This window comes from Mya arenaria, chromosome 6, assembly GCF_026914265.1.
Source record: "Mya arenaria isolate MELC-2E11 chromosome 6, ASM2691426v1".
Classification (NCBI taxonomy): domain Eukaryota; kingdom Metazoa; phylum Mollusca; class Bivalvia; order Myida; family Myidae; genus Mya; species Mya arenaria.
Window position 1 is genome coordinate 77,885,475 of NC_069127.1, and position 24,489 is coordinate 77,909,963.

The 24,489-nt window shown below is 36.1% G+C and overlaps 1 protein-coding gene across 5 annotated transcripts in view; it reads right to left on the reverse strand.

The window, feature by feature from the left end:
• The window catches only part of LOC128237392 (synaptotagmin-7-like), a 226,040-nt gene that overhangs the window by 69,221 nt on the left and 132,330 nt on the right, over nt 1–24,489 (reverse strand). The window contains exon 1 of one of the 5 annotated variants that reach the window (XM_052952898.1): nt 683–711. The exons of 3 other annotated variants lie outside the window; for them this stretch is intronic. In XM_052952898.1, the coding sequence (XP_052808858.1) occupies nt 683–705 (23 nt within the window). In that variant the 5' untranslated portion in view covers nt 706–711. One more of the 5 variants, XM_052952895.1, reaches the window with a different exon arrangement.

Consider the following 24,489-nt stretch of genomic DNA (forward strand, 5'->3'; position numbering starts at 1 on the left):
AACCCTGATTAAAGAGCCTAAATTAAGGAGATGGGGGATCGGACCTGTGTGCCCGGCACACCGTTTAGCACTAAGGTTATGTTCACAATTTCAGACATTTGGTCGCTATTTTCACAATTCACATTCACAAGAAGCTGAGAAAAATTATTTGTTCAGAAGTTTAAAATCTTGAAAATATAAAATACTCCATGATACAGAAACAGAAAACAATAAATCACTAACAACAAAAAACATTGTATGCTTAATTACATTTGGCAAATCCAGTCAAAACAGCCACAATCCTCCATTTCGGTTTCTTTCATTTATTCCAAGCAATCTAATCCTCTTTCAGGAGAAATAAATCAGATTTCACATTGTAGAAAAAAAAATCACTTATTGAAAACACTTCAATCTTTTGGCAGCTAAGGTCAATAACACATATCAATCCATGTTAGGAATTAATCCAACAATATGAAATACTCAAAACATCTAAACCCTTCTGCTTTCATGAAACAGATGTTGTGTTTAAATCGCTCAGCTAGTATCCATCTTTGGTAATCATCTAATATATATATTTTCTTCATAATCTAAATTCAAAACCTTAGTGGTTTTCTACAGCCTGTATGCTGTAAACATAAGCAGAAAAACACCTGACAGTTAAAAAGTCCTTGTAGTAATATTTAGTGTAACATTAACACAATACATTGCCATCCAATGGTTGTTCATGTCCTGATTGGCAGGCTGCATCACACCATAGAACTTGGGTGAAGCTGTTTGAGTCCATGAAAGTACTGCCAAGTGGCCACCTCATGTTTGCTCAAGCTGGCCAATATATAGGCAATCTTTCCCAGAGCAATGAGCAGCCTTCAACAATGACAATATATCATTATGATTGGACTGTCAATATTGAAATCATTCCATTCCAGTGGCTATTCTGTATAATGCAGTTTTTGGTGTGAGAAATTTTAGGAATAATTTTTTCCCATATCAAAACCGTAACATTAAATAGTTTTCCAATAGTTTCTCTAAGACATTGTACAATTGATAAAAGAAAGATCATCTAGGATATCATTTGAAGTATCCAATTGTGAGCATGTTGTGTACTTTCTTACAGTGATCATCACCAATGCTGTGAATGGGTTGTATAAGGTTTAACCACAACTGCATGAGCTGTCTCATTTGCTTAAAATCAAGCCAAAGCACGCCTACCAGAAGATCATCTGAATTATTAATGCAAGCATTGAACACTGCAGCACTGATTTTCCACTAAAGATCAACTTCACTTCCATGTGACATCATTAAAATCCAATTAGTTTAAAAACGATTGAACAACAATTCAATAAAGATATCTAATGAGACATTTGCTTTAATTGCTTTTTCAGGATAATGCAACCACAGGCAATCTGGTAGAATTCCATTGCATTCGGAGTACTGAGATTTATAAATGAATCTAGTGATTTTATACTATGGATTATTGGTAAAAAATAGTTGCCCAGGACAAGACTCACTGTGTAATAAGATATACCAAGGATCTGAAATGATTATGATGTGAAATTATAAGAGAGATAATGCTAGATTGTATTTATTCAAAACATCTTTAGTGAGGGGGAAAAATGAAACAAATTATCATAAAGGCGTATCAATGGATGTTGCAATCTGTTGCATTTAGGTAGCTACAGTTACTGACAAACTGCTCACTTAAGGATATTTATTTATCATATACCCATCATAAATCCATAATACATATCGCAAAATACTGTTCGTTTTACTCTCTAGTGCAAAATACAGCTGCAGTCCACTCTGCTGACGTCACATCATGAAAGCATCATTGCGCCATGTTAAATGATGTAATGAAACAAAACAGCGCGTCATTAAAAAGACTATGTTTATTAAGAAAATGTGTGTCTTTTAACTGATTTAACTAGTAATGTATAAAATAAAAGGGTTATTAGTACTGCAATATGATCCAGAATGTCATTTTCATGACTCTCATGGATTTTTGCAGATTTTGATTTCACTCGGCCTCTTGAAATCTGAAATAGCAAAAATCACCCGAGTTGAATCTAGCATCGTGGATCAAAATGCAGTACTAATAACCCTATTATATTAGGAACAGTATGTTTCACATAACCATATACTTAACAAGGGTGATTCAGGTGCAAGGCCAGCAATGTTCAGTCAACTCTGGAAAGGTTAGCAAAAATTAGCAAATTTTCCAACTCTTGACAGAGAAAAGATCTTGATACAATAAAGGCTACATGACTTGAGTGCTTGTTATATTCCATTATGCTTCCACATTGATGCCTCCATAGAATGAATCATAAACAGAAAAGGGTGAATCCAAGGAAACGATCAAAAAACGGCAACATGCATTGCCACAGACAGTCATATGGTTTCATTCATTGACAACATGATCAATGTTGAAGTTGCATTTATTGTTATGACCCAGTGCAAAAAACAACCTCAGAAAGTGCATAACTTTCACATTTATATCTAATTATTGGGTTCTTGCATACAGGTGATGCTATGTAAAAAGCATGTTAAAACCACTAATAAGCAGGAACAGCATGTCACAATGTCTTGTATTGATTCTGGAACTGTTGGCTTTCCATCTATTGAAAATGTCACATGGTGCATAGCAAGCTAATTGCCAATTAATAGAAAGAAAAAAACACACATTCATTTTGCCTGGGGTTTGAAATAATACCAAGTGTGGACAGGATAACAAAAATAATTAGTATACTTGCCAAGTATGAACTGATGATAACAAGGTACGAAGTTTTTCTGAACAAAATTCAAAATGAGATACCATTCAACAATTAGTGTTGTACTGGCCATATTAATTTGTACAAACACATTTTAACAAATAAAACAAACATTTTGTTTACAACAAATACCAAACCATTACAAGAGAGCCAGAGCAGCTAGCTATACTGTTGTTACAAATGTAGAGCAGTAAAATGGTTGATGCAAACATCAAAGGAAGAAACAGTTGTGCAAAGATCTGAGGACTGCTGAATGGTTCTTGCAAATGTGTCATGGAGAGATGAACAGTTCTTGCAAAGGTCTCCAGGACAGTTGAACAGTTGTTTCAGAGGTCTCAGGAGCAGCTTAGCAAGTATTGCAGGGGAACAGTTGCTCCAAAGATCTCAGGAACTACAGCTTACCAGTTGTTGTAAATATCTCAATGACAGTTGCTGAACAGTTGTGGCAATGGTCTAAGGGGCAGGTAAACAGTTGTTTAGTAGCAGCTGAACAGTTGTTGGAAAGTCTTCAGGAACAGCTAAATGGCAGTTGATAAGGTCTCTGGAGCAGCTGAACAGTTGCTGGAAAGTCTTCAGGAACAGCTAAATGGCAGTTGATAAGGTCTCAGGAGCAGCTGAACAGTTGCTGAGAAGTCTTCAGGAACAGCTAAATGGCAGTTGATAAGGTCTCATGAGCAGCTGAACAGTTGCTGGAAAGTCTTCAGGAACAGCTAAATGGCAGTTGATAAGGTCTCAGGAGCAGCTGAACAGTTGTTGGAAAGTCATAAGGAACAGCTAAATGGCAGTTGATAAGGTCTCAGGAGCAGCTGAACAGTTGTTGGAAAGTCTTCAGGAACAGCTAAATGGCAGTTGATAAGGTCTCAGGAGCAGCTGAACAGTTGTTGGAAGTCTTCAGGAACAGCTAAATGGCAGTTGATAAGGTCTCAGGAGCAGCTGAACAGTTGCTGGAAAGTCTTCAGGAACAGCTAAATGGCAGTTGATAAGGTCTCAGGAGCAGCTGAACAGTTGCTGGAAAGTCATAAGGAACAGCTAAATGGCAGTTGATTAGGTCTCTGGAGCAGCTGAACAGTTGTTGGAAAGTCATAAGGAACAGCTAAATGGCAGTTGATAAGGTCTCATGAGCAGCTGAACAGTTGCTGGAAAGTCTTCAGGAACAGCTAAATGGCAGTTGATAAGGTCTCAAGAGCAGCTGAACAGTTGCTGGAAAGTCATAAGGAACAGCTAAATGGCAGTTGATTAGGTCTCTGGAGCAGCTGAACAGTTGTTGGAAAGTCTTCAGGAACAGCTAAATGGCAGTTGATAAGGTCTCTGGAGCAGCTGAACAGTTGCTGGAAAGTCTTCAGGAATAGCTAAATGGTAGTTTATAAGGTCTCAGGAACAGCTGAACAGTTGTTGAAGGATTGATACAAAGGGCATACAATTGAGGGCAAATGAATAGTTGGTGCAGAGATCTCAGGAGTAACTAAACATTTGTTGCAAATATCTCAGGGACAGGAACAGTTGTTCTAGACAAAAGGCCACACAGACAGTTAAACTGTTATGGCAAAGTGCAGAGGGACATCTCAAAAGTTGTAACAAAGGTCACAGGGGAAGCAGAAACATTGCTGCAAAATTCTCAGGGAGATTTTGGCAGTTTTTGCAAAAGGTCCTATGGTCGGCCGGACAGTTGTTCTAATGACTGCTGGTACAGCTGAACAGTAGTTCCAATCATTTTAGGACCAGCTGTACAACTGATGCAAATGTATAAGAATCAGCTAAACAGTTGTTGCAAAGATGTTAACTGCTGTAGCAATTGTCTCAAGGATAGCTTAACAGTTACTGCAAACAACTCAGAAGCAGCTAAACATTAAATGTTGGGAAGGTTTTAGGGACAGCTGAATATTTGTTTCAATCATCAAAGGATTAACTAAATGGTTGTGGTGAATGTATCATCGAAACATTTGTAACATTTCTCTCTGGATTTTCTGAAAAGTTGTTGCAAAGGTCTCATGGCCAGCTAAGCAGTTGTTGAAATTGTCTCAAGACAGCTGGAATGTTTAGGAGCAACTAAATAATGCTTGCCTATGTTGAAAGAGCAACTGGAAAGTTGCTTAGGTATTAGCAGTTGAACAAGTTTAAATGAGCATACTAACAGTAGTTAAAATGATTTTAGAGGTATTTGAATACTTCTGTTGCTTCAAAATGGCTGCAATATGGCTGAACACTAGTTGCAAAGTTGAACGCAAGTTGAATGCAAGTGTAAAAGGTTTCAATTGAAAAGGTGAAACATAAAGTTGAACAGTTGTTGGAAAGGTTTCAGTTACTACTGAAAAGTAGAAGCACAATTTTAATTAAAAGTTCTGGGGATATTGAATTGATTTCCAAATACATGTGAGTAGTTAAATAATTGTGCATTTTGGGTACTGGTCAAATGTTGCACAAAATAGCCTTCTTTTGGAACGCAGCCATTTGGAAATAAACACATGTTGATCAAGATCTTTGTCATCATGACAAAGCTGAGAAAGCACAAAATGTGTAAGCATTTAGTAATTTAGGAAAAACATGAGCAAGTGGCTGGCACCGGAATAGTTCCCAGGATATTGACTAAAGCAGGCAATAATCCAATAAGTAGTTTCTCTGTCTCTTAAGTGGATGCTGCACACAAACAGAATCCATCATCCGCTCTGTGCTTATGGCCATTTGAGGCCGTTTGCGGTACCCATAAACTATAAGGTAATCTCCTAAAATGGCATTTCTTCTGTGGTTATGATGGGCATTACAGACAGAAAATGGTCATACCTTAAAGTTGATGCTAACTTGTGAAACCATTATGAAACCACAAATGATATCATCTGTGACAAGAAGTGGTACTTTTATTATTTCCTGTATGCAGAGCAATAATTGGTTATTGTACATTGCACCTCCTCGTTTTGAATGAAGTTTAATTCCATCCAGTAGTTCTCAAGAAATGCTCCAGACAAAAAAGTAACAAAGGGCAAAAACTCTGTGAGTAGCTGAGTTCTTGTTCCCTGCACTTTCTCTCATTGTGCTTTACCATTGTATGAAGTTTTATGAAATTCCATCAATAAGTTTTCAAATTCATAATGCTCCTGATCAGAAAATGTAACAAAAGGCAATAGCTGTGTAATTACCTGAAAAATAGTTATGGTTCTTGTACACTGCATTTTCTCTCATTGTCCTTCACCATACCATTGTATAAAATTTAATAAAATTCCATCCAGTAGTTTTCAAGTCATTCTCCAGACAAATTAAAGTAACAAAGGGCAATAACTCTGCAGTTAGCTGAAAAAGAGTTATGGTTCTTGTACAATGCACCTTCTATCATTGTGATTTACCATTGTATAAAGTTGAATTAAATTCCATCCAATATTTTTTAAGTTATGCACCAGACAAAAAAAAGGTAACAAATGGCAATAATTCTGTAATAAGCTAAAATAAAGTGCACCAAATTCTCCAGACCTTATACAAGAGCTGTTAATCTCAAAATATATGGACAGACAGACACCAATATATGAATCTATAATCATTGCAGTGTTTTAAAGCCAAAACTCTAGAATGTTATGTTACCCAGCATTATGTTGTGTATCAGCATGTCTTACAAATGGTCTGGCCAAGCTATCTAATCCATAAGGCATCAAGAACCTGGCTTCAGACATGGTATTAACTGCTAAACACTGAAGTCAGTAGCCATTTATCAGACTTAATCCATCAGTCTGATTAGTTTCTGTGCAATGTTACTGCAGAAACATATAAAAAAATTTCTGACAAATGTGACAATAAGAGTTTACGATAAATATAATTTATGTCTTTTATGACTGTATTCCATAGATGCATGGGCAGTCATTTCATGGGGTCATCTCTGATTCTGAGTAGAAGTGGTACCACTGAGTGAAAATACCCCTATTCAACAGTTCACACACCCTGACTAAAAAGGGACATTTGCAGGAAATACAAATAAATGGGGACTTGATTTTGTGTATGGTATCGTATGTGTTAATCTTGCACATATGTAAGGATACAATTCATATGCATTAATAGGCATGTAATGAAGAAAACAAGAGCATCCCAGTGTGAATGCCAACTTGGTCTGTTTTGCTTAACAAAACGAAAAACCGGCTTAACTCAAAAATGATAAAGCGAGAATTATTGGGCCTTTCACAACATGTGGGTTCCGTCTCTGGCAATATGTGTACCCAGTTTTATTGCAGATATAACATTTGTTTGAGTTATTATCAATTGCTTGATATGCCAACGCCGCTAACAACACCAATGCTTTCACAATACCTCTATTTGTTTTTCACAGAAAAACAGACCAGCTAACAAGTGAAATAAGATTAAATGATGAGTGCAAATGCCCTTGTAAAAACTGGAAGCCTCTAGAGTTTCCTGTGCATTTAGTCACATTGCCATTTACTTAATAAAACATTTCAGTCATTTACAAAAAAACAATCAAACATTATCAGATTTACAGTTAATAGAATGGTTTCCATGAACACATTAGATAATTAATAATAATTAAATCAACCTCAGTTACGCTAAAATTCAAGTATAATTTTCTCTGTACTTTTTTTATCGGGATTGTTCCGACATCAAGTGACATTTTGCAAAGAACACGGAGACAACCACTTACATGCAACAACAAGGAACTGTTTTTTATTGGACCAAGGTAAGTAACTAGGGTACAACATGTGTAACAGTTTCTAGCAGTTATCTACCTTTATCAACAACAAATTGGACAGAGACTTGACAGTAACACAAACAACATCGTCCATTAGTAGATAGATCTATATGCCAACAAAATAAAACAAAATCAACTGAATATATAGATAAAAAAATAAAATGTAAAGGAGAATGAAATTATAATTTTCATGTGAAATTTGATATATATTTACCGAGATTGTACTTGTAAGCTATAACAAGAGCATCTGTATGGCACTAGAATAAAATAATGATGTCTACGACCTAAATTCTACGAGACTGGCATATAGACAGGCTACCAACTTAAACATCTTCATTACCTGTCCAGTAATCCATTAATAATGCTGAAAAACAGAAAACAGAATGCTTAATTCATGCATTTTTAACTTAAAATAATAGAATAAGTGTACACTTGCCATCAGAATATTTATTGCAAAACTGAACACAATTCCGTAACAAAAAGCAAGGGGAAATCTTAAAGTTTATTCTCATTTTAATTCTTCAATCATTAAAAAAGAAAGAAGACATACATTTTTTTATTTTTTCCAATAGGGATCAGGCACAGTATTACCCTTACTAAATTGGTCAATGATTTTACAAGATACAGCATTTAAGTGTTATAGAAAATTAGCAATAAAATCATTCCTAACAACAAAACATTTCCATTCAACAATTTCTTTCACTTAGCAAATCATTTTTTATTTTTTTTAGAAAAACATGTTAAACTTCGACCTGTGTCTAAGATTTAATTAGATTTATAAGGAATAATCCTAAGATCCATATAATCCATTTGATTTTGTGTATACATACCTTTGGACCAGCTCGATACTGTATGAGATTATATCCATTGTAAACATTGCCTCCGCTCTAAACAATAATCCTGCACCAGAATCCTACTTCTTTAATAAATATTCTTTAATATTTCCATGGTAACTCTCCAATATTAAATCTATTGGTGAAGTAAATATTAATATAATGAACACAATCTTTCTTTAATTTGAGGAAGTTACTTTTGTAATTAAAAACAAACTCCCTTTATTCTGTCATAGTGTTTCAAAATATGAGATGGATTAAAAAAAAAAAGAGAACTAAAATAAAATGCTGATTTAAAGAAAAAAATTGTCAACTTTTGCAAACAATATAATTGATACACTACGGAGTTGGACATGTGTTATAAAACTGTTTTCAAATAAACATGAACAGTCAACAACATGCACTCCCTATGTTCACACCTTTCACAATATGATTATCACATTTTGTCTGAGAACACTCAACTCCTATATCTTCCTAGATGTTCCCATCCACAAAGTGTCCATCCTTTTGCTATTTTAGGCTGCAGAATTATCAATAACAAAATTATTACAAAATATCTAAGCTGCAATATTACCCAACATTATCAATTAACAACAGTTTCTTATAAATTGATCAAATCAGATATTACAAAAACGAAATAATGCATTAGCCTTTTCCGTTAAGATCTGAGCAATTAGCAACAAATATCACATTTCCCCCAGCCCATGTGTTAATTCTGTGAGGAGCCCATCTTGTAGATATACAGGCACCTCTGAGCTCATTTATTCATCAGACTTAATGTCATCTACCACACATTGTCATTTTCTCATCAAGCGAGCAATCTTCTAGGTCAATAGCCTCTTTTTTTTATTACAAACGATTTTACTTGCCACTGTAAAATGTCTCCATGCTAAATTGTTTTCTGAACTTAATGTAGAAAAATTAATTCTGCTCTGTAAATAACATTATATTAAGACATTTCAATAATATATTACTTTTATCCTTTTTGTGAAATGTTTAAACAATGAAATCCCTATTGAGTTTTCGTTTAGAAAACATTTAAAAAATAATGAAAAAAACAAACCCCCATTGACTTATTATTCCACCTCATAACAAAACATTTGTTTCCGTCTTTCAAAAAACATCATAATTTTTTTTAACATGGTAATTATACAACAACAGCTGAATAAGTGGAAAATTATTGTGTCCAATGGTTATCAGGCATGAAATATAAGAGGGAAAGGCTGCATCTGCCCATCACTAATTGTTCTTCCATTTTCTGCTACAGCAATCTATATTCTCACAATGCCAGAAATTGATCAGCACTTTGAGTACAGTAATATGAAAATCCACAGCTCCTAAACCTCTTGCATGCTGCTGGTATAGGTTACACACCACCATTGTTATTCCCTATATAATTCAATGTAAAATTATAATTTTTAGACAACATTTAAAGGCATTTCGAGCGAATGCAGGCTATGATAACCACATATATTCTTAAAGTACAAGCTTTAAATTACATTTTAAGCCAATAAAAAAGAGGGGTCAAGTTATTCCTAAGAAAAATCACTCCACTTGAAAAACAAACTCTAAAAATTGCACCGTCCGCCATGACAGATCTTCCAAAATGACCTTTCAACTATAGGGCAGTGGTTTATGCTTTAATCTCTACTCTAAATGATAAATCAAGCAAGAATAGATACTTAAGGTATAAAAGTTTCAGGAATAATGATAGTTTTGATTTACAGTGTATTGAGCATGATTGTGAAAACATGTCTATCAATCATAAGAACATTTTTTTTTATTGAGAATTTTACACACAACGGAAGTACATATGACGTAATGGTGACGTCATTCCTATAACTAAACCCGTCCTTGCATTTTTTATGAAAAACACTTTCGATTAGTCCTTCATACATAAATACACCCAAAGCTAGCTCAATCTGATAGTCTGTGTTAGGTTTTCCAGTTTTACTGCCTGTCACCCAAGTGCCTGTGCGTCTGTATTTTTTAAGGCGTTTTGGCCCAAAATGCCATTCTTTGAGGTTTTTCAACTGAACCTTGACTCAAATGGCATTCTAAGCACCAAATGGGGCAGTTCTACACATCTTTGCACACATTTCAAGTTCTCGCAGTCAAATTTTCACCAAATTTGGACATTTTCAGTGCTCGTAAGATTGCAGATGACTCATTTAAAAAAAAAAAAATAGGCGAAAGTTGTGAAAACCAGGAAATAGCATATTTTGATCAACGGGACAAGATAAATGCATTTAATTATGAAAATTTGCCAGAAATAGTGAAATGCAATACATTTCTTACCAAAAATGACACTTTTTAAACAAAGCAGTTTGGTCCCTTTTAGGTTACACACCACCATTGTTATTCCCTATATAATTCAATGTAAAATTATAATTTTTAGACAACATTTAAAGGCATTTCGAGCGAATGCAGGCTATGATAACCACATATATTCTTAAAGTACAAGCTTTAAATTACCTTTTAAGCCAATAAAAAAGGGGGGTCAAGTTATTCCTAAGAAAAATCACTCCACTTGAAAAACAAACTCTAAAAATTGCACCGTCCGCCATGACAGATCTTCCAAAATGACCTTTCAACTATAGGGCAGCGGTTTATGCTTTAATCTCTACTCTAAATGATAAATCAAGCAAGAATAGATACTTAAGGTATAAAAGTTTCAGGAATAATGATAGTTTTGATTTACAGTGTATTGAGCATGTGAAAACATGTCTATCAATCATAAGAACATTTTTTTTTATTGAGAATTTTACACACAACGGAAGTACATATGACGTAATGGTGACGTCATTCCTATACCACTGAAATACAGCTCCTAAACCTCTTGCATGCTGCTGGTAAACCACTGAAATACAGCTCCTAAACCTCTTGCATGCTGCTGGTAAACCACTGAAATACAGCTCCTAAACCTCTTGCATGCTGCTGGTATACCACTGAAATACAGCTCCTAAACCTCTTGCATGCTGCTGGTATACCACTGAAATACAGCTCCTAAACCTCTTGCATGCTGCTGGTATACCACTGAAATACAGCTCCTAAACCTCTTGCATGCTGCTGGTATACCACTGAAATACAGCTCCTAAACCTCTTGCATGCTGCTGGTATACCACTGAAATACAGCTCCTAAACCTCTTGCATGCTGCTGGTAAACCACTGAAATACAGCTCCTAAACCTCTTGCATGCTGCTGGTATACCACTGAAATACAGCTCCTAAACCTCTTGCATACTGCTGGTATACCACTGAAATACAGCTCCTAAACCTCTTGCATACTGCTGGTATACCACTGAAATACAGCTCCTAAACCTCTTGCATACTGCTGGTATACCACTGAAATACAGCTCCTAAACCTCTTGCATACTGCTGGTATACCACTGAAATACAGCTCCTAAACCTCTTGCATGCTGCTGGTATACCACTGAAATACAGCTCCTAAACCTCTTGCATACTGCTGGTATACCATTGAAATACAGCTCCTAAACTTCTTGCATGCTGCTGGTATACCACTCATATACCTTTTGCATACCCCTGGTATACCACTGGCATACCTCTTGCATACTGCTGAAATTTTACTGGAAACTGGTTGAAATCCTGGCAAGAGCTTTCTATCACATGCTGTTTCTCCAGCTCTCCCGATATGAAGATGTAAATGAAAATTGCATCGCTTTAAAACTTGTGATGACATCACGGCGGGATCAAGCCAGAGTGCAGGCACTGGGAACCGGCAGACCTTCATGAACTCTAACAAACAGTCATGCTATACAGATCAGAATTGTCCCTTAGAATAGGTGTTATAGTTTCTTATGAATATCTTGAACAATTTTTAGATTAAAACAGTTGACTCCAAAGCTGAAACAATACCCCAACTTTTTCATTAAAGAAATAGATGAGCCTAAATCTTAAGATTTCATGTGAGGCTCTTACTTTGAGCCTTTGTGACTGAAATCAAGAAATATTCTGTTTCATTAATGGTTTTGATTAGACATTTATTGGAATTAAATTTATCTTTCTAAATACCCCTTCTTGGAAGACCTTTTTGTTACCCGGTTCACTCACATAGTTTTTTGTTGCCAATGACAAAATTACTGTGCTAAACTACGCCAGCTTGAGGAGAATATGTTTTCAAATATTCATTTTTTTTAAAAATAGATTATTTCCTGTGTTTCAGTGCAAACATTCATCATCAAGCTTTTAGTAATGCCTTTATTTTCCAAATAATAAAAGCTACCATTGAAAGTGTAAGCAAAACAAATGTGAATTATCAGGTTTCAACCTGTCAGAGAGCACTCTGATTCTTCACTTGTAGACAGTTTATTTTCTGGATGAAGTCCAGAATGACAACCATGCTTTGTTGTTGACATTTGACATATTCAATAATTGTGGGGTATTTTAGTTAATCAGTTGATTGTTGAATTTTACAGAAAGTTTGTATTACAAAAGCCAATAAGTTTTAAAAGATAGTGAGTTGCTAAGTTTTGATCAAAGGGAAGTAAGTAGGTACAGTTTATTTGAAAGTCGCATGAATGTTGATATTTTCACTCCTTATGTTACACTGTATGAAAATTGTTATTCCACTGTTAAAACTCCATATTCCAACGAAAAGCATGAGAGAAATAGTACTATTATTCCCTTGAGTTGAGAAAAGTTATCAATTTCCAAATACATATTTATTAAAATTTAGAAAACATTTTTTTAAATTTGCCAACATTTTCTGGTTCAAAGTGATCAAGGAGAAGCAACTACAAAGGATTTAAAAGGTAGTTCTGATCAAATTGACTGATACTGATTAAACCCCATATTTCATCAAAAAGCATGAGAGAAATAGTACTATTATTCCATTGAGTTGAGAAAGAGCATGATTAAATTTCTGACACATGATCCTCAACATTCCAATATTTCATCTAAAACAAAAAAAATTATAAATATATTATAAATTATAAATTATTATAAATAAAGTAAAAACTTGTCCACAGCAACCTCAAACATGTCAACTGTATCAGTTACAACTATCATCTACATGCTCTTACTTTTTATAATACTATAGATCTTAATCTAACATTCCCTGTGTTACTTAAAGAAAGCATAAATATCAATTTCCAAGCAATCTACAAATCCATAAGGAAGTGGTATATCTCTTTGAAAAGTAGAGGAATAACCATGTCACACACAAATGTCATTCTTGCAAGGAAGACTCGAGGGAGCTGTCCTTTCTTCAAGCATAACAGAAATCTTAGAAGTTTTACAATCACTGTTTCTCTTTCTCAGTTTTCAAATATCTGGTACTGATACATCTGTCAAAAAAGAAAGAACAATTTTGACAAAATCAAACAAAACAACAAAAGCTGCTCTGGACAGAACCATTAACATAAGATTAAGCCCCCCCCCCCCCCACACACACACCTCCACACATGACAAAGTCTTGGGGTCAGAGTTTTGACAGTCAGTCAAGTGGTTTGGGATTTCACCTCTCACCCAAGAGGAGACTGGAGACCGTAACCTTAGGGACATTGATGGGCCAGGAAGCAGTCTTGAGTTTTTTTTCATAATTCTACAATTTAGCAAAGATAAATGAGAACAAATAAACTAAATCAAATATAATCTGTTTGTCTATCATTCCAACAGAAATAACACTGCTATAATGATATGACCATTATGACAACATGTTTACTTCATCTTTAAAAAACACCCTGGAATTGTCTCACATCAAGCCAGTAAATTAAGAAATTCACTAAAGCATCATTATATTAAACCTTTAGAATCTCCATGCAACAAATATATCAGAATCTCCCCATTATTCTGCTTAATACACACTTTGAATTGAGTCTGTAAAACGTCTGGCAAGAAGGACAATAACTGAAGTAAAGCCAATAAAATCTGTCATATTCATCAACTTATAAGAAGGAAAATACTGGTCTCAAAAGAGCAAAAAAAAAGGTTTCATGAAGGACTCTCTTCCATCTATATAATGATCTTCAGAGGTTGGGAGGATGCTGTGGTATGATATATAGGTTTTCTGATGTGTTGTGGGTCTTGCACGCAACACACTGTCATCTTGTACAGAACAAATATGCAAAGTAATTTTAAAATCCCTCTTTTATAACAATGTTACAGCCAAGGCATGACCAACTATATCCATGTGTATATATACAGCATTCCATGATAAGTAAGACTTAGTGTAACCAGGGTTCCCACATTTTTCTGCAAGTGAAATTCCATACTTTTTCCAGACTTTTTCAAGTGTTTTTTTGCAAATTCCAGACTTTCAACATTTTTCACAATTATTACAACGAAACATTTCAGTGAAATAACTTATTTGCCATTTTTAACATTTATTAAACAACTTGTTAAATAACATCAAATGTCATTTTCAAAGGGTTCTATTCTCAAAAACAAAACCTTTCACTTTATGAACTTCTTAGACATTTATTGAAAAACATGATTAACCTTTAGCATGCTGAACACTGTTGACCTCTGTGAACAGTGTAGACATGATCAGCTGGCATGATCAGGGTCTAGGCTATTTGTATTTGCTACTTGGAAACTTAAAGGCTTACCTACTATATGTGCATAGAACAGTGTGGACCCTGATCAGCCAGCATGGTTTGGTGCTGACTGATCTCCTAAACAATACCAATTTTCGTAATCCGTGGATAAATGCATGCTTAAGGTAAATATAATCAAATATCACATTAAAAAAAGTTTTACTTTCTGAACAAACACTTACTTTCTGAACATTTTTTAAAGCTGCACTCTCATAGATACTTTTTTAACAACTTATTTCATTTTTCGTCTGAGATAGATCAAAATTTGACGTAAATATCTGCAAAACCAACGATAAAAAATTGCCGACAAAAGATCAGTTCGCTGATTTTCATATTTATGTTAAAATTTTTATGTTTTATGGTTTATTAACGGTTAAATAAATATGCATAAAAAACTAATTTTTGATCTTAAATTTAAATATCTGTGGTCTATCTTTTTGCCAGCAGTCTTAAATACTTGGTTTTCATGGATTTTTGCCAAAATTGGCTCTTTCCAAGACAAAAGTAAGAAAGTTGTCAAATTGTTCAATCCGTGAGAGGGAAGCTTTAAACATTTATTGAACAACTTGAACTTATAACAACCAGTGTCATTTTAAAAGAGTTGAACTTTCTTTAAAAAAATCTACTTGCATCAGTGAGCATGCAATTCAGCTATATCTGAACATCAATCTTCATCAATCCATGGGTGAAAATGCAAAATAAGTGACTTTTTTTGCACAAGTTTAAATTAATTATGATGTCTACTGGCCAAAGAACTGTGGTCTTCTCAATGTCTATAGATACGAGCAAGGTCAGTCTAAAGGCATGATCATAGATTCACATTTGAATAGCAAATATTTGTCAGGCTGTGTAGCACTTCGCAGACTAGTAAGATCATTGCAATTAACATTCATGTATGTTATTGACAGCGTATCAAGTTTATTTTAATGAACTAGGGCCAATTTCACGTATTTAAATATCTTTCGATGAATGCAGGGATCGCTAATTATCCATGATCATTAGCATACTGTAGATTAAAAATATCGTTGTATATAGCACCCACGATTCTTACTGGCAGCTTATATAAAGCGAATCCCGACAAACTGCGGCCAATTTCTTGTTTAAAATAACTTTTAAATGCAGACGGCAGTGCAGACACTATGACAAATAAACACTTGCATGTGGTAACGGAAACCTTCTAAGTCTCGATCATTCAGCCGCTCTGATCAGAGTCAATTCAACAGAACAGTGTCAGATGCAAGCGTCTAGATGATCGAGAGTACTTACTTTTACTAGTTTGGTACCCAAAACAGTTTGAATTTTAAATATTACTTTTCCCGGCTTTTTCCCAATTTTAACCTATAATTGCAAAATTCAAGGCATTTTCACGACCGGGAACATACTTTTCAATATTCCCGACTTTTTCCTGTTTTCCCGGTAGCGTGGGAACCCTGTGTAACCTTGAACTTTGAGGTAGGGTTGGGTCTTAATTGCACGCAACAGCGTCACATTTATGAACTGAACACATGCGCCAATTTATTTTAAAATCACTCTGTGCATGACAAAGTTGTAGCCCAGACATGACCAATTATACTGTATTTGCATAAATACAGCCTTTCCAAAGATTATAATCCTGCTAGTGTGACTGATGGTCTTGCATGGGATACATCATCTTTATGATTCAAACATATGTGCAATGTAGCCCTCCTTGCATGACAAAGTTACAGCTTAACACAGTCAACTAGCTAAACTGATTATGCAGGCAATTAATTGCAGCATTCCATAACACTGAATTGTTGATTTTTAGCAGGAGTGACCTTGACCTTGATCCAAGGGGCCCCAAACATAATCCCATAAAAGGTCTCCATAAACTCTTCCAAGTTTGGTCGTACTATGTCAAACCTTACTAAAATTATTTGATACGATATAAGCAAGTTTGATGACGAAGCGTCTGCCCAAACAACAACGTATGTCATTCTTATAAACAGGTATCACCTTATTGCACTAAGGGGGCGATGTAATGATAATTATAAGCATTTAATAAAAGTGCTCATTCTTTTATGAAACTCATTTCAATTTTGAAAACATCAGCAAATTTCTAGCATAATATGATAATTCAATTACTGCAATATAATACTAAAATGGTTTCTCTAAAGGCAAAATTATATTGTCGTGGAAATGTTTCTTTATAATTGTAACAACAGAAAACGGAGTCGAGACAGCAATAAAACAACTGGGACAATGACACAGCCCTGGGCAGTGCCACCTGCCACCAAGTTATACAGTGTCAATATTGACCCTGATACCAAAGACAATACAAGTCAATGAGGAACAATGATAACAGACCAGAGAGAGTATCACATAGCAGTGTCAGGCAGATGGAATGAGGTAAAACTGGTAGATTATTGTAAAGTGATGTACACCCAATATGACAATGGTTGAACCTTAGGTTAACTGTTATGAGATTGGCGGTACCTGAGTTAACTTGTATGACAATAGCTGACCTCAAGATTTCCCGGTATGACATTGGCTATACCTGAAGTTACCCCGTATCACAATAGCTGACCTCAAGATTCCCCAGTATGACATTAGCTGTACCTGAAGTTACCCCGTATGACAATAGCTGACCTCAAGATTCCCCAGTATGACATTAGCTATACCTGAAATTACCTGGTATAACAATAGCTGACCTCAAGATTCCCCAGTATGACATTAGCTATACCTGAAGTTACCCGGTATGACAATAGCTGACCTCAAGATTACCCGTTATGACATTAGCTATACCTGAAGTTACCTGGTATAACAATAGCTGACATCAAGATTCCCCAGTATGACATTAGCTATACCTGAAGTTACCTGGTATAACAATAGCTGACCTCAAGATTCCCCGTTATGACATTAGCTATACCTGAAATTACCTGGTATAACAATAGCTGACCTCAAGATTCCCCGTTATGACATTGGCTATACCTGAAATTATCTGGTATAACAATAGCTGACCTCAAGATTCCCCAGTATGACATTAGCTATACCTGAAATTATCTGGTATAACAATAGCTGACCTCAAGATTCCCCAGTATGACATTAGCTATACCTGAAATTATCTGGTATAACAATAGCTGACCTCAAGATTCCCTGTTATGACATTGGCTATACCTGAAATTACCTGGTATAACAATAGCTGACCTCAAGATTCCCCAGTATGACATTAGCTATACCTGAAGTTACCTGGTATAACAATAGCTGACCTCAAGATTCCCCGTTATGACATTAGCTATACCTGAAGTTACCTGGTATAACAATAGCTGACCTCAAGATTCCCTGTTATGACATTAGCTATACCTGAAGTTACCTGGTATAACAATAGCTGACCTCAAGATTCCCTGTTATGACATTAGCTATACCTGAAGTTACCTGGTATAACAATAGCTGACCTCAAGATTCCCCGTTATGACATTAGCTATACCTGAAGTTACCTGGTATAACAATAGCTGACCTCAAGATTCCCCGTTATGACATTAGCTATACCTGAAGTTACCTGGTATAACAATAGCTGACCTCAAGATTCCCCAGTATGACATTAGCTATACCTGAAGTTACCTGGTATAACAATAGCTGACCTCAAGATTCCCCAGTATGACATTAGCTATACCTGAAGTTACCTGGTATAACAATAGCTGACCTCAAGATTCCCCGTTATGACATTGGCTATACCTGAAGTTACCTGGTATAACAATAGCTGACCTCAAGATTCCCCGTTATGACATTAGCTATACCTGAAATTACCTGGTATAACAATAGCTGACCTCAAGATTCCCCGGTATGACATTAGCTATACCTGAAGTTACCTGGTATAACAATAGCTGACCTCAAGATTCCCCGTTATGACATTAGCTATACCTGAAGTTACCTGGTATAACAATAGCTGACCTCAAGATTCCCCAGTATGACATTAGCTATACCTGAAGTTACCTGGTATAACAATAGCTGACCTCAAGATTCCCCGTTATGACATTGGCTATACCTGAAATTACCTGGTATAACAATAGCTGACCTCAAGATTCCCCAGTATGACATTAGCTATACCTGAAATTACCTGGTATAACAATAGCTGACCTCAAGATTCCCTGTTATGACATTGGCTATACCTGAAATTACCTGGTATAACAATAGCTGACCTCAAGATTCCCCGTTATGACATTAGCTATACCTGAAGTTACCTGGTATAACAATAGCTGACCTCAAGATTCCCCGTTATGACATTAGCTATACCTGAAGTTACCTGGTATAACAATAGCTGACCTCAAGATTCCCTGTTATGACATTAGCTATACCTGAAGTTACCTGGTATAACAATAGCTGACCTCAAGATTCCCTGTTATGACATTAGCTATACCTGAAGTTACCTGGTATAACAATAGCTGACCTCAAGATTCCCCGTTATGACATTAGCTATACCTGAAATTACCTGGTATAACAATAGCTGACCTCAAGATTCCCCGTTATGACATTAGCTATACCTGAAGTTACCTGGTATAACAATAGCTGACCTCAAGATTCCCCAGTATGACATTAGCTATACCTGAAGTTACCTGGTATAACAATAGCTGACCTCAAGATTCCCCAGTATGACATTAGCTATACCTGAAGTTACCTGGTATAACAATAGCTGACCTCAAGATTCCCCGTTATGACATTAGCTATACCTGAAATTACCTGGTATAACAATAGCTGACCTCAAGATTCCCCAGTATGACATTAGCTATACCTGAAGTTACCTGGTATAACAATAGCTGACCTCAAGATTCCCCGTTATGACATTAGCTATACCTGAAGTTACCTGGTATGACAATAGCTGACCTCAAGATTCCCCAGTATGACATTAGCTATACCTGAAATTACCTGGTATGACAATAGCTGACCTCAAGATTCCCCAGTATGACATTAGCTATACCTGAAATTACCTGGTATAACAATAGCTGACCTCAAGATTCCCCAGTATGACATTAGCTATACCTGAAATTACCTGGTATAACAATAGCTGACCTCAAGATTCCCCGTTATGACATTAGCTATACCTGAAATTACCTGGTATAACAATAGCTGACCTCAAGATTCCCCGTTATGACATTAGCTATACCTGAAATTACCCCGTATCACAATAGCTGACCTCAAGATTCCCCAGTATGACATTAGCTATACCTGAAATTACCTGGTATAACAATAGCTGACCTCAAGATTCCCCAGTATGACATTAGCTATACCTGAAATTACCCGGTATGACAATAGCTGACCTCAAGATTCCCCAGTATGACATTAGTTATACCTGAAGTTACCCGGTATGACAATAGCTGACCTCAAGATTACCCGTTATGACATTAGCTATACCTGAAATTACCCGGTATGACAATAGCTGACCTCAAGATTCCCCAGTATGACAATGAGTGTACCTGAAGTTACCCGGTATGACAATAGCTGACCTCAAGATTCCCCAGTATGACAATGGGTGTACCTAAAGTTACCCGGTATGACAATAGCTGACCTCAAGATTACTCGGTATGACATTAGCTATACCTGAAGTTACCCGGTATGACAATAGCTGACCTCAAGATTACATGGTATGACAATGGGTGTACCTGAAGTTACCCGGAATGACAACAACAGTACCCAGTATTACCCTAGGATACCTGGCATGACAATGGCTGTACCTAAAGTTACCAGATATCAAAATGGTGCTTCCTAGTATGATGATGGAAGTACCCTAGGCTACCAGGTATGACATTGGCTGTACTCAAGGTTACCTGGTATGACAATGGCTGTACTCAAAGTAACCTGGTATGACATTGGCTGTACTAAAGGTTACCTGGTATGGCAATGGCTGTACTCAAGGTTACCTGGTATGACAATGGCTGTACTCAAAGTAACCTGGTATGACATTGGCTGTACTCAAGGTAACCTGGTATGACAATGGCTGTACTCAAAGTAACCTGGTATGACAATGGCTGTACTCAAAGTAACCTGGTATGACAATGGCAGTTCTCAAAGTAACCTCGTATGACAATGGCAGTATCCAAGATTTCCAGGTATGACAATGGCAGTATCCAAGATTTCCAGGTTTGACAATGGCAGTATCCAAGATTTCCAGGTTTGACAATGGCAGTATCCAAGATTTCCAGGTTTGACAATGGCAGTATCCAAGATTTCCAGGTATGACAATGGCAGTATCCAAGACTTCCAGGTATGACAATGGCAGTATCCAAGACTTCCAGGTATGACAATGGCAGTTCCCAAGATTTCCAGGTATGACAATGGCAGTACCCAAGACTTCCAGGTATGACAATGGCAGTATCCAAGATTTCCAGGTATGACAATGGCAGTACCCAAGATTTCCAGGTTTGACAATGGCAGTACCCAAGATTTCCAGGTATGACAATGGCAGTACCCAAGATTTCCTGGTATGACAATGGCAGTACCCAAGATTTCCAGGTTTGACAATGGCAGTACTCAAAATTTCCAGGTATGACAATGGCAGTACCCAAGATTTCCAGGTTTAAAAATGGCAGTACTCAAGATTTCCAGGTTTAAAAATGGCAGTACTCAAGATTTCCAGGTTTGACAATGGCAGTACCCAAGATTTCCAGATATGACAATGGCAGTACCCAAGATTTCCAGGTTTAAAAATGGCAGTACTCAAGATTTCCAGGTTTGACAATGGCAGTACCCAAAATTTCCAGATTTGATAATGGCAGTACCCAAGATTTTCAGGTATGACAATGGCAGTACCCAAGATTTCCAGATTTGATAATGGCAGTACCCAAGATTTCCAGGTTTGACAATGGCAGTATCCAAAATTCCAGGTATGACAATGGCAGTACCCAAAATTCCAGGTATGACAATGGCAGTATCCAAGATTTCCAGGTTTGACAATGGCAGTACCCAAAATTCCAGGTATGACAATGGCAGTACCCAAGATTTCCAGGTTTGACAATGGCAGTATCCAAAATTCCAGGTATGACAATGGCAGTATCCAAAATTCCAGGTATGACAATGGCAGTACCCAAAATTCCAGGTATGACAGTGGCAGTACCCAAATTTCCAGGTTTGACAATGGCAGTATCCAAGATTTCCAGGTTTGACAATGGCAGTACCCAAGATTTCCAGGTTTGACAATGGCAGTATCCAAGATTTTCAGGTTTGACAATGGCAGTACCCAAGATTTCCAGGTTTGACAATGGCAGTATCCAAGACTTCCAGGAATGACAATGGCAGAACCCGAGGCTACCCTAAAAGAACATGGCAGTATCTGAGGCTTCCCGGCTAAAAGGGGGCTGGGGATAGGTTGTCATTAAGCATTTTAATATAATGTTGGACGAGTTTTGTAGCAAGCACTGTCCAGACAGTGTGGGCTTGGATATTTTTTGCAGATGGTATTTCATGTTTAATCAGATATGGGTGTCCCACTCCTATTCATCATACACAGTGCTCCCAGGGCCAGTGGATAATGTATGACCAGTAAATGTCATATCAAAAAGACATTTTATTGAGGAAATGGGACAAATAATGTAATCACAGTCATCCAATGATATATATACATATAAATTGGATTGCAGTGCAGTGGACCAGACTTCTGCAATTTTTTGCAGTTAATAAAAAAAAATTCAAGACTAAGTGTTGTCTTTACACAAATTTAAAAATGAAACAGTTTTCTACGGAAACATAACTTTTTGGCATTTCTTAAAACTATCATATTTTTGTTTTTAAAATATCACAAATATCAAATGTATCTATATCTATACCACAAACATACTCCTGAAGTATATGTTATATAAAAGGCAAGATGTTGCCATCTGACTCAACAACAAATTATTATAGGATAATAATGCTCCCGGTAAACAAGTCAATATGCAGCATGACTTACTAGCAACGGCTTTATTTAATGCTTTGGCCGTTAAACTAATTTGTTTTGCATTGAATATGGAATATGGCTTCAAGCTGTAGGCCAATTTCAGGATCGGTCTTCAAAGGTGGATAATGAGATTTGATGGATTTAATGGAATGAAATTTTCAAAAGAGCTTTCATTTTCAGTAAAATATGTTATATGCTACAAACTTGTTTAAAGATGCACTCTTTCTCCCAGATAAGCAGTACCACAATTAATACAATTTACCAAAAGGGTTGAATAAATATTGAAAAACAATGGTTCTTATGAAGGATACAATGTATGATTTGAAAGGCAGGTGCAGAAACCACAGTATTTCTACCTTATGAGACAATAGTTGATCACTGTAAATCTTTTAGGACCCACCAGTCATTTAGTATTTATGCGTTTTCAGCTATTTAATACATGGTTACAATCTTGCTATCAGTTATTAATATTTTCCATAAATGCATTATTGAGTATAGTTAAAGGTTTATCACTCAAACTTTATGTTTGTTATACATTTGTATTGATTTTTAATATGAGTATCAAGTTTAAACATTAATTACCTTATAACACATTGACCTTGGAGAAAAATGGCAAAGAAATCAAATGATGTCCTCTATGTGAATGGTGTCCCAACATTGAGGACAAATTCCGGAGAGATCTATATAGCAGCATTCACTGGCCAGGGTAATTGCAATTATCCAGTCATTCTGTGTGTCCCTCTCCAGGATTTCTGGATCTGTAAGATCACCTCACACACAGGCAGGTCAATGAGATTTCCAGTATCAACTTAAGTAGTGAGATCAATGAACCTGGAGCTCTAGCCAACGAACAAGGCAACAAATTGGAGGATACCGCTGGACATGGGACAGACAGAAGACCCGACAATGGTGTGGGAGATATTGTACTATGGAATTAACCTTTTTATAGCAAACACAAATCTTATGGGAACTGTGCTTTGATTCTTAGGTGATAGGCTATTCAGTTCTTGCACAATAAGGTGTATATTTCTTGTAAATATGTAAAAGATATGAAATACTTGTCTTGTTCGGAATCACTTTTTCAACTTCTTTAAACATGAAACAGACCAACCATATTTTTGTCTAATTTTCATATCACATTCATGAAACAATTAAATGGAAAGTTAAATGTTGGCAAGAAAAGTATAATGGCACAAATGCAGCAATTTAATCCCTATATCCTTCATAACATGCCATTAAATGATTTAACCACTGATCTCAAAGAGGTGAAACACATTTTGTGTTGTTTCGTTGTTGTTGTTGTGGTGGGTAGGGGTGTAATTCTGAAAATGTAGACTATATATGTACACAATACATTGCTTCCATTTAAAAAGAAATGCCAGCTAAAATAAAATGCTTTTATGTCGGGCACCCATGAGAAAATTGTGTGCACAGTTGAGTGATCAATGACACAGCACAGAAACTGTTGTCAACAGGTTATATTTTGGCCAGTTTGCGCATTTCAATGACTTGATTGGTTAATTATCCAAGGAATAATTGGATATATATCGGCCAATCAAAAGACAATTTGGTTAACTTTGATCAAACCAAAGAATTAACCAGTTGTGTACAATTGGCTGCTGATTTCCTGAGCAAAAAAAACAAACAAACAAAAAGCCTTTTAGAAACATAGCATGTATGAGATAGTGATGCATTTTATGTGAATTAAAAATTCACTGGTCTAATGTCAAAATCCCCTATTTTCTGAACAAAAACCTCTAGGGAAGTCTCCAGATATATGGCATGTATGTATA